The 15,012-nt window shown below is 38.6% G+C and overlaps 1 protein-coding gene across 1 annotated transcript in view; it reads left to right on the top strand.

The window, feature by feature from the left end:
- Positions 1–4,585, top strand: part of DDR2 (discoidin domain receptor tyrosine kinase 2) — a 77,529-nt gene extending 72,944 nt beyond the window's left edge. Inside the window, exons 15-17 of the mRNA XM_087930493.1 lie at positions 1,021–1,255; positions 1,899–2,048; positions 3,346–4,585. Coding sequence (XP_087786619.1) covers positions 1,021–1,255; positions 1,899–2,048; positions 3,346–3,480 — 520 coding nt within the window. The 3' untranslated portion in view covers positions 3,481–4,585. The remainder of the gene's footprint in view (positions 1–1,020; positions 1,256–1,898; positions 2,049–3,345) is intronic.
- Positions 4,586–15,012: the final 10,427 nt, after the last annotated feature.

Here is a 15,012-nt window from a genome sequence, read left to right as displayed (position 1 = left end):
GATGCAGGCAATGATGAAAGTAAGTCAGCTTTGATAGATTATTCCTTATTGTTTGATTGCAAATCCCCATCCAGATGGCTGCTTGTCCTTCAAAAGAAAAGTTGCACTGTTAAGTATGGTGGAAACATAACACCCAGAATTAAACTAGACAATATGTTAATTGTGTACCATGCTGTTCTACTCAAGTTTTAATTCACTTCGTTGTTAAATACATAGTGCCTGATCTGTCTGGGAATCCTCAGGCCTAAGGAACCTCAAGCTTCCTTAAATTTCTTGTTGTATTAAAATTTCATCCCTAGCCATGAGAGATTTCTATTTTTTTTAAACGACAGGTAGTCCTCGACTTACAGCTATTAACTTAGTGACCATTTGAAATTTCAAAGGCACTGAAAAACTGACTTACTACTATTTGTCATACTTACAACTAGCATCACCATGGTCATTTGGATGGTTGGCAACTGGTTCAAGACTGTTGCAGTGTCCTGGAGTCATGTGATCACCTTTTGTGGCCTTCTGAAAAGCAAAGCCAATAGGGAAGCTGGATTCACTTAATAACCGTTGCTAACTTAACAACTGCAGTGATTCACTTAAGAACTGTGCAAGAAAGATCGTAAAATGGGGCAAAATTCAATTAACAAATGTCTCTTTTAGCAACATAAATTTTGGGATCACTTGTACTAATAAGTCAAGGACTACCTGTGTGTCCATGAACGTTTTTTTAAGGCAATCCTGATTGTAGGGCTATATAAAGGGCCTGGTGGGAATGATTCTTTCTTCCCCAGTTGTGATGGTTCTGATCTTGATTGGACTGCAATTTATTTACAAACAAACGAGTGGAACTTCAACAGAATAATTTATGTATCATCTACTTTAATCTGTAGAAGATTTGACAAACATTCTGAGTGGAAATCCTACTCTTTTGTCCTGGGTAACTGATGGTGTACAGGGCATGCTTGCTCTTTAAGACTGCTGACAATTACTAAAGGACCTATTTCTGTTTCTTTTTCTTCTGTCATTCAGTTATGCCAACCTGAAATTAATAGCTATCCAGATTGCTTCCGGCATGAAGTATCTTTCCTCCCTGAATTTTGTTCATCGAGACTTGGCTACACGCAACTGTCTGGTGGGGAAGAATTACACTATCAAGATAGCAGACTTTGGCATGAGCCGCAACCTCTATAGTGGGGACTACTACAGGATCCAGGGCCGGGCAGTGCTCCCTATTCGCTGGATGTCCTGGGAAAGCATTCTTTTGGTGAGCATGTTGTACTTGCTATTATGACTAGAGATTAGTGGAGCTTTTAGCGATAGCCATGAAATAACTGCCGACAAATCTGACAACAGGGCCTACCCCTACTTTCATGTAATCACGCTAAGCATCTTTTTATTCTGCTGTGATCTCATGATATTGCCTTTATCTCATCACCAGCACATGCTTGAGATATCTTTAGACCATATTTATCTGTGCCAGTATTAAAGTAGCATTTTCACTCTTATCCTAATGCACATTTAATCATGGACTAGACAACCCATGACTTGTTGGGCCACCATTTCAAAGAGATTTCCTGACCTAGAAACAAAACGATCACAGGCATTTAAAAAAAAATCAGTGGGAGTGACTTTCAACTTCCCATTAAGTTTCCTTGTGGGAAAGGGGCAGTGAATGTCAGAAATTTTTCCTTCCTTCCTTCTTCCCCTCCCCCATTCTTTGTTCTTCTTTCCTCCCTCCCTGTTCCTTCCTCCCTGTTCCAGATGGGGATTGAAAGATGAATAGATCTATTCCAATTTCCAGAAACATTGGAATAGAAAATCCTTGGAGCTGCTTAATTCTTATGGAAACCATGAATCTCTGATTAGCTATGTGTTTTTGATTTTCTCCCCTCTGTTCCTCCAACCAGGGAAAATTCACAACTGCAAGTGACGTGTGGGCTTTTGGTGTTACACTCTGGGAAACCTTCACATTTTGCCGAGAGCAACCATATTCTCAACTATCTGATGAACAAGTAATTGAGAACACCGGAGAATTTTTCAGAAATCAGGGACGACAGGTATGAAAATATATGAATATTTTAGATAGATATATTTTTGCAGACTCAGAAAATGGAAACATCATTTGATCTTTGGGGACACTATACAGGTAACCCTTACTTAACAGCGGTAATTGGGACCAGAATTTCAATTGCTAAGTGATGTGGTCTGATGAAGCCTGATGTCACATGATCACCCCATTTAGCAACAGCAGTTCTAGTTCTTTACAATTACTGTTGTTAAGGAATTGTGTGATGTTGTTAAGCACAACATCTCATGGTCACCATTTGCATCCTCATGCCAATTTCCCCACAGGCTTTTCTTGTTGGAGGTAGCAGTGAAGGTCGCAAATGGTGACCATGTAACCGGAGGATGCTGCAAGGTTGTAATGGTGACCTGGGTGCTGAGTGAGTTGGCATTAAGTGAGGACCTCCTGTGTTTTAATATGCAGTTCAGTATCTAGCTATGGATAAATTATGTTCACTTTATTTGCTTGAGTAGGCATACTTTTTTACTCATGTTATTTTGACACATTTTGTATGCTGCATTCACTGACTGGTTAAAAAAAGGGAAAAATCCACCAATTTTACCATTCTTCCTGTCACCTGGGCTAGAAGGAAAAACTAGCACAACTCTTGTCAAATCCCCAAGGTTAAAAAGAAAGGAGAAATGACCACCTTTCATTGAAGAGTTAATAACAACAAAAGTCCAGTTTTTAAAAATGTGTTTTAAAAAAGGGGCCACGCAAAGCAGTGACAATGGGAGGTGGACTGAATGTGTTTGCCTGCAATGTAATGAGGCACAATAGGAAAACCAGAGAGCACCACTTGTGCTAGTGCAAGTCAAACACACTACTTTTGATGTCTAACGGTAGAGATTGAGCAGTGGAAGTTTCCTTCTGTGTTGGCTCAGGTTGGGTAGATAGTAACATTATGCATTCTTGCTTTCAAGAAACAGTGTCTTGCCCAAGCTTGATTCCACAGAGCAGACCAGTATTTAACTCAGAAAAAAAAAATATTGCTGGGCAATGTGTTGATAAAATCACTTTTAACACAAGTTTATTTCACTCTCTTGTTTTAAGAATAGAGAGAGGTAGCATCTTACAAACTAACTGAACTCTGTGGAGAAAGGATGAGATGCAAATGTGCTAAATAAATCACCATCACAAAATAAATGAGATCATCTACTATGAATCACATATGCAACTAACATCCCTTAAATGAACAGAATATGAACAGAAGAGGTTTTAATGTTTTTTAAGAAGGAATTGCTCTGCCTTCCTTCAATATTCACTTTTCTCTCCCTCTCCCCTTTCAGACTTACCTTCCACAGCCTCCATTTTGCCCTGATCCTGTATATAAGCTAATGCTCAACTGTTGGAGACGAGATACCAAAGCTCGGCCTTCCTTCCAAGAAATCCACTGCTTTCTTCAAGAAGCAACCACTTCATAGTGATGCCTTCAAATGCTATAGACCACCCCTCCCCCCGCCACGTGACCCTCTCCAAATTATACCCAGAACTGAAGCCACTTCACCTTTCCTTCAATAACACAGCTGGACTCAAATCAACCGTCCAAGGACAGATGAGAGAGAAATGGGGATCTGACCAGGTCTGCCACATAAACTCATTCATGGTGCTGTGTTTTGGATTGGTAAAGACTGAAAAAGTTATTTATCTTGTAAATGTTCTAGGTTGTGTTTTATTTTAAATGGAGTTTGTCTGTGAAAGAGAAGAAAATATATTTTTCCTTAAAAAAGGATATGAAAAAAAGCTTGAAAATGGAATTGAGCTGGAAATAGGCACATGAACTTGGAAAGTATTGATGCAATTGGTAGTGTTTTATGCCGCTGCTGTGTGCAAGAACTGTAATTGTGTAAGAGGCAGTAAAAGAGCAGAATATCATACTGGACACAGATTGTGGCTTGGACAATGCTTGCTGAAATCTCAAAAGCCAAAGAAGGTACTGAAATAGATTTTCTGTGATTTAGTACAGGATTTGCTAATACAGAATGGGTTGGGTAAACTTAGCGAAAGTATACAATTTTGTATCATTTAAACACTATGCAGACTTTGCAAAATGTAATTAGAATGCTTTGAGCGAATGTTTGTGTGTTACAAAAATCTGGATGATATGGAATATGTCCCGCTTATAGTCTTAACACATTTCACTCACTGCCCTGTACAGAACGGAGTGCCTTGGCCTCTCTCCCTGGCTCTTAATCTGGGTGCTGCCAGAAGAGGAGGGATACAATAAAAGAGAAAAGTTACAATAGGTGACATGTATTAATAGGTAGCAGACATTGTGTCTATGGAGATTCTCAGTCATTCAGGTAATGGTTATCCCAGAGGTGCTTTTCCAAAAGGCAACTGGACTTTCTTGTTTTTCTTCCTTGAAAATGTTTCAGTTCTCATCCAAGAAGTTTCTTCAGAAGTTTTGGAAAAGCACTTTTGGGACACGTGAAGACATCTTGAAGATTGACTAAAAGTTCTTTAAATAAAGATGTGCCATTCCTGAGCGAAAGCAGAGTAACAAAAAAGCTGTTGATTTTCTTATGCAAAGCATACTCCATTGTACGTGCAATCTCACAGTCAAACAGGTTTGGCCAAGGCATTTCATAAGAGCATTGGGTAAAGTTTGGCCCAGACAGAGGCACTTCACTTAGTTATATACAAAATATATCCCTTCTTCACTTCACTTAGTTATATACAAAAACTTGATGCTAGGTAGATTCAGATGCATGTCTTTTGTTCAGAACTTAGGTACTGGAAAAATTAGTCAATTCCTCCTGTGCTGTGCTGCAGTTACCATAACTTTTAAGTATATCTTGCTTACTTCCCCTCGTGGCTTCTGGCTCTTCTAGCTTGAATATTTGACCTTGATTTTAGCTTACAGCAGATACTTCAAGACACAAAGATGGATTTGCTTACCTGGTAGATAGCTGCGATACCTGCTGCTTTATAATCATGCTTTTGAATGTCCTAGTTATCCTTTCTCATGGGCTTTATGTCTCTTGGAAGCGCTTTATGTCATGCTTGGAAGCCTGTATATAATTCTGATTGCCCCCAAAGAAAGGAGGATATGTCAATAAAGAGCAATGAAATGCAATGAGAATGATCAAAGGAATGGAGCATATGAGAATAAACCAGCATATGTGATGCTCTTTACTCAGGACAACTTGGGACAAACCAGCCAAGACTGCAGTTCAGCTCCTGACCTTCCAGGGGACTATAAGAAACCTTTTGGTGATGTAAGGGAAGGGACTAAATTTGTTCCAGTTATTCCCCCCCCCCCCCCGCCGCCGCCCTTCCACAAGGTTTTAGGGATGCTGGTGAAGCAGGACACCTCCAAGAGGCAAACTTCTCCTCCACATCAACACAGAGAAATAATCTAAATAGCTATCTGTGGAGCACATTTCAAATTATTTGCATATGTGTGGGGAGAGACCTTCCACTCTCAATTATCCAAATTCCTAAACAAGCGATTTCAGGTTAGTTTGAAGGTTTGAGATATGGGAATATAGTATGAGAGAAAAAATGCCCAAAGATCCCCATGTTCCAGTTTTATCACTTTAAAAAAAGCCATTGGTATTTTGCAATATAGTCTTAGGATGCTAGGGCATGAAATTTGGATCTAGTAAATTACAAGCAGGCCATGGGCTTTAAAATGGTCATTATTACATCATGCATAGTATGGGAGTTAAAAAAATGTGTAGAATTAGGATGTCCAGTTAAACAAAAAGCAAGAATGTTGATACAGGACTGCTGCTAGATCAAACCTCAAAAATCACTGTGATGTGCAGTTAAAGTAGATTTCTTATGTTTTTCTTTTGTATGTGGAATCTATGGAAGAGAGGCTATCAACTGACAGTTGACACAGGTTGAGTGGTATTTCAATAGTTATAGTTCACATTAGATTATGGACCATACTAAGAATAGGTTGATTTGTGCTTCTTGCAATCAAAGGTCTTGGATTTCTTCATTGTGAATCTAAGACATTGTGAATATAAATTTCCAAAATTTGGTCATGCAGATCTTTTCATGCTATAGATTTTATATTAAATCAGTGGCTCCTTATTTGTTTGGTGACAGAACACCAAGAAGTTATGATCTGTAGATATGACTTGGACGCATCAGTTAACTGCTACAAGATCAAGGAATTTATAAGGAATTTATGGGCAAGTTGCTTCTTTTACAGATTGTAGGATCAGTAGACCCTGAACAAAGACCAGACTGTCTCAGTGACATTGAAAACTATCTGAGTACCAGATAATTATAACAGTATAGTTTAGAAATAATAAAGTAAGTGTCCTTGGAGAGATTAGGCAAAGGATGGCGGGGAGGAGATATTCTTTTCTGGAACTTCAAGGCTGGCCTGGCCTGACATGTTTTGACTGAGATGAGAAATTATGTTTGCAGCACAGTTTTATCACATACTGCACAAATGGATTGCTGCTGGAATATATCTCTGTTTTCCTGGCATTAATCTACAAAAGACCTTTAACTCAAGCTTTGCTGGTCTTTATGGTCAGCTTCTTTACCTATTTCTTTGATCATTGGTCAAGGACAAGAAAAGTGAAGTTACTAGCCAGGTTCTTTTATCTTGAATGTCTTGGGAGACTCATGTATTCCAATTCTGCTTTTCTGTTTTACTCATTAATGTTTATCTTATAGATGGAAAGTTCTGTACCTAAACCTGGCTTCTTCTGCAAATTTTATGCTACTAATTCAATAGCATGTCTTCTTTTTGATTGCTCATTTAAAATGCAGCCATAGGAAATTCTTCCCCTTGTGCTTATTTTGGGTGCTCATAAACCATACGAAATTAACTCACTTGTAGAATCAGAACAAGGCTAGGGATTAAAATGGAATTTAAATTCCATTTTAAATGTAGGTTAAATGTAGGAAGAAAATGATCTTCATGTCCTGACCACACATATTCCTGACCACACACTTCTCCTTTGAAAAATTGATATTTCTCCTACTTTATAGATGAATTGGCTAGAGCTTCTAGCTGGGCTTGAACTTCTAATTAGAAGCTGGGCTTGAGCTTCTAACTGGGTCGCAAGCAATAATAATCAGTCCTTTACTTGTCTCTTCAAGAAACAAATGCCAATAAACTCACATTGCTCACAAATAGGAGAATAAGGCAAGAAACAACCCTTTATAGACAATCAAGCTGAAGCTTTGTAAGTAACCCTTTCCCCAAGCCCTCAATATAGGAGCATATTTTCATGAATTCATCTATAAAGCTGTATTTAAATTGTATTTGCAGTGCAGTTCAAATAAAACTGTGCAAATACAAATTGTAGAACTTTGAAATAAGCAGTAGTTTGTATAAGTTACTACAGTAACTAATAAATGCAGTGTTTTTACCTATTTTTTTAAAATATTCATTTGCAAAATTTCTGTAAAGTATCACACTAGATCTTGAAGCATAGGTCAGCAATCTATAAACTAAAGCATCTACCATTCTTTTTTATGACATCTGGGCTTTCCCCAAATTATGGTAGCATAGTTTTGAATAGTATTTTTTAAAAAATAATAATATTCCAGGTAAGTAAATTAAGCCTAAATTAGACTTGATGTGTTTGTTTTATTATTTCTCTTTATTTTTTGAAATAAATTCCAGACCTCCTATACCTACTCCTATAAAAGCTAAAGAGCAAAAAAAAAAAAAGCCTTTTAAAGAAATTCAGTTTACAAACTGAGAAGGCTATTCATCCTGTGCAAAAGGCTGTGGACAGCTCAGTGAATTCTACAACCACGAGATAATCTATGCTGATTTCCCCCCTCACATTTACAATTATTATCTTGCTGAAACAAATTAATGAATAGATTATAGTAGTCACTGAGTTTATAATAGGGACATGAATCACATATTAGGGCACAGTATTGTAATTTCTAGACAGGTCAGAGATACTTGTATTTTTATCATTTGTATTTATAATCAAAACACAAGCCAAACTGTTACAATTCAAGGGGAAATGGAAATTCATTCTCTCAATATTTTGTTAAGTTCAGCACATCTGTTTAGGAACAATAGTTTTTAAATAAAGATGATATAGAGGACTGGTTTTTAGTGTTTTCCTTTACACAAGTCACTACCACATCACCAAAAACTTTTTCAAGGTTACTAGGTAAGTCAGGGGTCAGCCTGTGTGATGCCTGTGGACATTATGACACGTGTCTTCCCTTCTGCAGATCCCAACATTAAACTGATTAGAAATTAAACAGCTAAATTTTCACAATACATACTTTTCTCAAGTCTATATTATTTATTTTGAAACGCTGTAATTAGATTTAGATTCATGAGGCCATTTACTATACTGTACATTTTGATAAGGTTATTACGGCCCAAGTTTTACTATGGGCAACTTGATATGGGATCTTGTCGCAGGTTCCCCTGCTAATATCTGTGTTGAGCTATCAAAATAACTTTTGACCTGTCCAACAGTTCACCTGTCCAAAATTCACAAGACAACATTTTTCTTTTGTGATCTGACAGCCTGGAGCTCTGGAGGGTGGGTGGAGGAAAGCTGGTTCCCATTAGCTGGTACACCACCAGTTGCAGTTTCTCTCTTTTAGGTCCTCCTTCCTCCACAGAGCCCTTGATTTAGGGGACAGGGTCAGATAGCAACCGTGTCTTGGGGCCTACCTATATACAGGTCTAGCCAGGTTGTTGTTCTTTTTGCTCCCCCTTGAATTGCATTCTTGTCCTTATCAATATCATTATTGAAGAGTCTTCCCCTCTTTTTTGGACTGTTCAGTTATAGCCTCAAAGGAGGTAAAATCTGTACAATTGGCCCACCAATTTCTGTGTGGTATGAGGAAACTCAAGTCTCCCCTTAACTGAACTTTAAAGATAAAAAGAAAGTAAAAACAAAATCGAACGGCAGCAAAACATATAGAAAGTTCATCCACCAACGTACAGCCATCTGCAGGCTCTACTCTATCATGGGATCCCCAAGCTAGATGACAAAACCACATTTTAAGGGTCTTCTTGAGGTCCAAAAGGGGTGGGGCCACCCTCAGCTCAAGGGCAATGATTTTTTACAGGGTGGAAGCTAGGGAAGTGTTTGTGTGTGTGTGTGTGTGATGCATACCGACATACAAATGCATAATATGTATAAGACAAGTGAATAAGTTGAACTAATCTCTCTACTACGGGAGGATGCTAATCATGGAGTTCCCTTCATTTCTAGGAAGTGCAGGTGTCATGGTTAATCTAGGCTGAAAATGGTAGATAACAGGCATTTATTGCCAATTAAAAATTTAGTATTTTTAAAGAATATGTCTAATAATAAATGTATAGGTTTTTTCTTTTATTTATTCTCTGGAAAGTCCTATTTCATGGTATTTCTATCAAATCATTGACTTGTAAACAAGAGTGTTTGTTCCTTCTGTCCTGAATTCAGTTTTTGTTGTTGTTCTTCTGTTGGTTAAAGAGAAGCTTTTAAGAAAGCTGTGTCTCTTACTTTTCTTCTCCATTGGAATAGGAGGAAGAGATTTCCCTTGAATGATAATCGCTAAGAGAAACCACAGAGTTCAGGAAAGCAAGGCTGTGACTGGGGGAGTTAAAATAAAGAATTGCCTGCCATTCAAGGAATGCAGAGGGGAGCCGAATGGGTGAGATAGTGGCCTCATGCTCCCCAAACGTCCTATATAGCATTAACTAGTTTGGAGCCGAGAGAAGGTTTTTTTTCTTTTAAAATGACTCACCCTGATAGCTTAATGGAAACGTATTGTCTATTTCCGTCATATATTGAAGCAGTGGGACAAAGTTTCCCTGGAAATAAGCATGCTCTTGTCTACAGTAACTCCCATAAGGGTTGCAAAATAAATGCAGCACATGAACGAAAGAAAGTGGTAATCACTGCTGCTTTCCCATTGCTATCCTCAAGCCATCTATTGAAATTAGCAATAGTCTTGAATACCTATGGATTTTATCAATAAATTTAGATTTTGTGAAATTATTCAAGACTGATTTATTGAGCTTCTAGTTTGTTAATAGAATGGTAAAGCCAGGGATAAATAAATCAATATTTTGAGGTATAATTTTTGTGTAAGTCAAATCAAGTCAAGAATTCTATTGTTTTCTTCTATTTCTTTGCACGGTTCATTTAAGAAGGCATTCTTATCTCTTCCAGCTATTCTCTGAAATTCTGCATTCAACTGCATGTATCTTTCTCTTTCTCACTTGCCTTTCGCTTCCCTTCTTTCCTCAGCTACTTGTAAAGCTTCCTCAGACAGCCATTTTGCTTTCTTGCATTTCTTTTTCTTTTTTTTTATAAAAAATTTATTTGGGTTTTCACAAAACATAATACAAGTACAATTTCTTTTTTTGAGAATAGCATGGTCCCGGGTTATCACTTCTCCATACAGATACAAATTCAATTTCATATTCATCGTTCTATTCCATATCTTATTACTATTTTAACACTTTCTCAATAACTTTTCCCTTCTCTTCATTTTCTCAATCTTACTTTTAATTATCTCATTCCTTTTTAAATTCAATTATATATATATCTTTTTCTAAGTTTCAATATCTTTCTAGTCATTATATTTATACTTTTGTCTATCCTGTTTCAATTTCATATTTTCTTTTCTCATTAAACAAATTTTTTTCCCTGTAGTTACTAATTGGAGTATGACACCTTTGTATCTTTTATTTTTTATCCATTCAACTCTTATTTAAACTTCAATTTACGCCTTTACAATGATAACATTCATTATAACACATAACTTTCAGTTGAATTCTGCTTGGTACATTCTTAAAATACCAAGTTCTTAAAGAGAATATATATAAAACAATAATAAATAAAATACTTATTCTATTCCAATTCAGCTCTATTATTAATGTTAGTTATAATCTTTAACATTTCTTTTCAATAGGGTATCAGAACTATTTGCTATGACCTGCCCGTCTTGGGTGGCCCTGCACAGCATAGCTCATAGCTTCATTGAGCTACGCAAGCCCCTTTGCCATGAGAAGGCATGAAGGCATCCATGAAGGAGAAGGGTAAACTAGTCTTCACCAATCTCCTAGCTTTGATCACTGCACCAAACTGCCTGACATTAAATGTAATCTTTTTTACTGAGCTTGGATTCTTTGGATTCTATCTTATTTTTTTATCCAATAAATGGATCAAGCAATCAATAGTGCAATCATAGTGGCCGTAAGATTATTGCTAAATTAACAAATCCTATACTTTAAATCCTATACTTAAAACACATTTCTTAAATATCAAAAGACCAAAAACTTGCCCCAAATCTTTAAATTGTTTCTAAAGACGCTACAAGTAGAAAATTGGGCAGAGGGGCCTTATTTTACAAATAGTCTGGACCAGGAAGGGCTGCTTCTTATTGATACAGTACTGGTTTCATCGCAGCCAAGGCAACTTCAAATTTAAGAAAGGAAAAAAAAATGAGCATTTTAAATTTATGACAACTAGTCAAGGTTTTCCTGGGCACTTTTACCATATTACTCCCATGATCTATTTCTTCAGAAGCAGGTAGAATCCAGGTACAAGGAAGTTTATCTCTGCAGAACTAATTCCTGACAGGCCAAGAATACATAGAATATACTATGGGCCACACAGTATTCATCACTGGTGGGATTCAAATATTTTTACTACCAGTTCGGTGGGCGTGGCTTGATGGGCACGCTTTGCATGCGTGCACACACGTTGCGTGCATGAGCACTCCAAACGTGCACTTTGTGCAGGCGCAGAGGCATTTGCGCAGGTGCAGAGGCGTTCTAACTCACCTCCTGCAAGCCTGCACGATCACGGTAGCTTCAGCAGCTGCTACGCAACAATCTTCTGTGCCACGCAAAGTAGCTGCGCTTCAAATTCAAAGGATAAAGGTGAGTATGGGAGCCCGGGCAGGTGGGCGGGCCCAACAGCAGAGCGGTGGAGAGAACCAGTTCTGTCTCCACTGCTCATTGCTGCTACTAACATAATACCACCAGTAGAATACCACCACTAGTATTCACCCTCCAAAAACAAAAAAGAAAGTTTAGAAGAATTCAGAAGTATCCCTAGTATTCATAGTGGAGAATATATTGCATATAGCCCAGAGATGAATTGTTGGATTACTAATGTTACCTAGTTTGAGAATTGTAATTTACAATATGCAAGGGAGATTTTTCTCTGTACTTGGTTTTATTTGTATAAACATATAGCAGTTCCCAGGACTGTTTCTCAAAACCATGTTAATGAACATTCCTCCATTCTACAAGTCAGCAGAAAAACAAGACAACATAATTTGGGACAGAGACTTTAGCTACCTTTTTAGTTTTCTGAGCAATAAGTGTCCAGTGTAGAGATTTGGCTGCCTATACAGTAGTACTATTTTATAATATAATTTAACATAGCCACTTTGGTCTGGTGGTTAATGCACCAGGCTAGAAAGCAGGAGACTATGTGTTTTAGTTCCATTTTAGGCATAAAAACCAGCTAGGTGACTTTGGATTAATCAGTCCAATCCACCTCACAGGTTTGTTGGGAAAATAGCAGGAGAAAGGTATGTTGGCTCCCTTGAGTTTTAAAAGCCAGGAGATAGATAGATAGATAGATAGATAGATAGATAGATAGATAGATAGATAGATAGATAGATAGATAGATACCAACAAACCTATGTCCCAAAAGGAGTGGAAGAGAATGAAACTTAAAGTTTCTCACTTAGTGCCCTCAGAGAATTCCCTTTCACTTCATACTGGATTTATCCTTGGCTGACCAGCCTGCCATTTGGGCTCTTCTTTACTGGTCCTCCCATCACTCCGGCTAACAATGGGAAATCAGTAGAACTTTGGTCAATTTCAACTCCAATCCCCAATAACTCAGGGTGGCAACTGGCTAGTCGACAGTAGAATGTATCCCTCAGAATATATGCTGAAAGCCAGAGGTGGTACTCAGCAGGTTCTGACCAGTTCTGGAGAACCGGTAGTGGAAATTTTGAGTAGTTCAGAGAACCAGCAAATCCCACCTCTGACTGGAGATTTTACAGTATCCTTCCCTTGCCACGCCCACCAAGCCACACCCACAGAGCTGGTAGTAAAAAAAATTGAATCCCCAACCCCCCCTTGTTGCTGACTGGTTTGCATGGTGTTTTCATTTTGCACTGTATTTGACTTTGTATGTTTGAATTCAAAGTGATTTTTTTATTTATTTTTTATATATTTTATTGTAATCAGCACAGAGAATTTGGCAACTGGGCAGTCTAATATGTTTAACAAATAAATAGAAGCCAACAATACAGATCTTTCTCAATTTAAATTGACTGTCAACCTTCTTTTCCCTTCACCCTTATCCAGAGGTGGTATTCAGCAGAAGAACACAGTAGCGGACATTTTGAGTAGTTCGGAGAACCGGCAAATATCAGCTCTGACTGGAGATTTTACAGTATCCTTCTCCTGCCACACCCACCAAGCCACACCCACAGAACCGGTAGTAAAAAAAAACTGAATCCCACCACTGCCCTTATCCCTTGTAAACCAACAAGTGTGGTTAGTTTAGTAGTGTGTATAAGAACCTGTTGTGGCTCCGATTCCCGAGCCTGTGCTGTTAGAGGAAGAGGACTCGGAAGATGATGATGAGGAACTGGGAATGCCTTCCTCCCCAGGACCTTCCTCTCTGGCAATGCCTTTCTCCCTGATAATGCCTCAGGTTTCAGCAGACAACCGAGAGGAACAGCCTGAGATTAATCAGGAGGAAGGCATATCGGAGCAGCCCCTGACAGGGAGTCAAGAGGATGAATGTTGGCTTGATCCTAGGCAGCGTTGTAGGGTGAAACATGAGCAGCAACTTAGAAAGCGTGGGAGGATCAAAGAGTGACACCCCACAGGGGATAAAAGTGGGTGTGCTGTCCGCTGGAACTTTGTACCAGGTTTCATTGTGAATGTTTCTTGTGGTCTGCTTTGGAATCTTCAGTGACTAGTTCTTCTTCTTATCATTTCGGACTTGGCAGGCAGAGTGTGTTGGAATGCCGAGTCAGCTTGCCTGCCTGTGTTTGTGTGAGTTTGGACTCTTTCATCTTTTTTGGAAAGAAGAAAGGTGAGACATAACAAGAACCCATATAAAGCTTGTCAGTGTTTGTGAGCAGATGCTTCTATGGAAATCAAAGGTCCCATTTTCCCTGCAGCCCAGGCCAAAATGGCCTTGAAGTGACTGAAGGTGATGGGGCATGGTGTAACAGCCCACACAACCAAGAGAAGCTCAACAACTGGCAACCACTGACTGCATCAACAAGGTAGCGTTTAATCAGAGCTGGACTGGGGAATTCTCAAAGTTGAGACCCACACATCTAAAAGTTGAGACCCACACATCTTAAAGTTGTCAACTCTATGAAACACCAACCTAGACTGTGAATGAAGTAATTTGTTCAAATCAAGCCTTGTATTGGGAGAAATGTTTAATTACGGATGAGTCCCCAATAAGCTCATTCATGCAATCCTACCATCTTTGCAATTGGCTTTATAGCTGGCTCTGGAAAGCTTCTGCCTTTACTTTTATTTGTGCACCTTGTAAGTGGTACAGGGAGACATGTTCCTTCCAAACAGGGAGGCTATCTTTAACTGAGTGGTCTACCAAGTAGCCTCGATCCACGAATTCCTTCAGGCCCTCTTAAAGCTATGTTCAATTCCGTGAATGTCATTAAATTAAATGGTATTAATTTCTGAGTATATTACAGGGTTATATTCGAAGCCTTCTTATCTAAAGCATTGGTTTTCAAGAGCCAATCATCTCTTTCAATGGCTCTGGGAAAAGCCGAAGTCTAGGAACAAGCAGGTAAGTCGACTTAATCGGCTCATTAATAGCTCATACGCCTCACCCTCATTCTTTACCTTAGCCGCCTTTCGCGCCTTCTTACAGCAGAGCCATAGCTATTTACATATTCCTTTGCATTGCCTCCACCCAATGACAAGCTCACAACCCGGGGAACGTTCTTTCGTCGTCCCAATGCCTGTGACTAAGCGAAGTGGC

The sequence above is a fragment of the Pseudonaja textilis genome, chromosome 3 (assembly GCF_049901715.1).
Source record: "Pseudonaja textilis isolate UNSWEBS1 chromosome 3, rPseTex1.2, whole genome shotgun sequence".
In the NCBI taxonomy this organism is placed as follows: Eukaryota; Metazoa; Chordata; class Lepidosauria; order Squamata; family Elapidae; genus Pseudonaja; species Pseudonaja textilis.
Note: the sequence above shows the minus strand (reverse complement) of the source record. Positions and strands in the feature narration are given on the sequence as shown.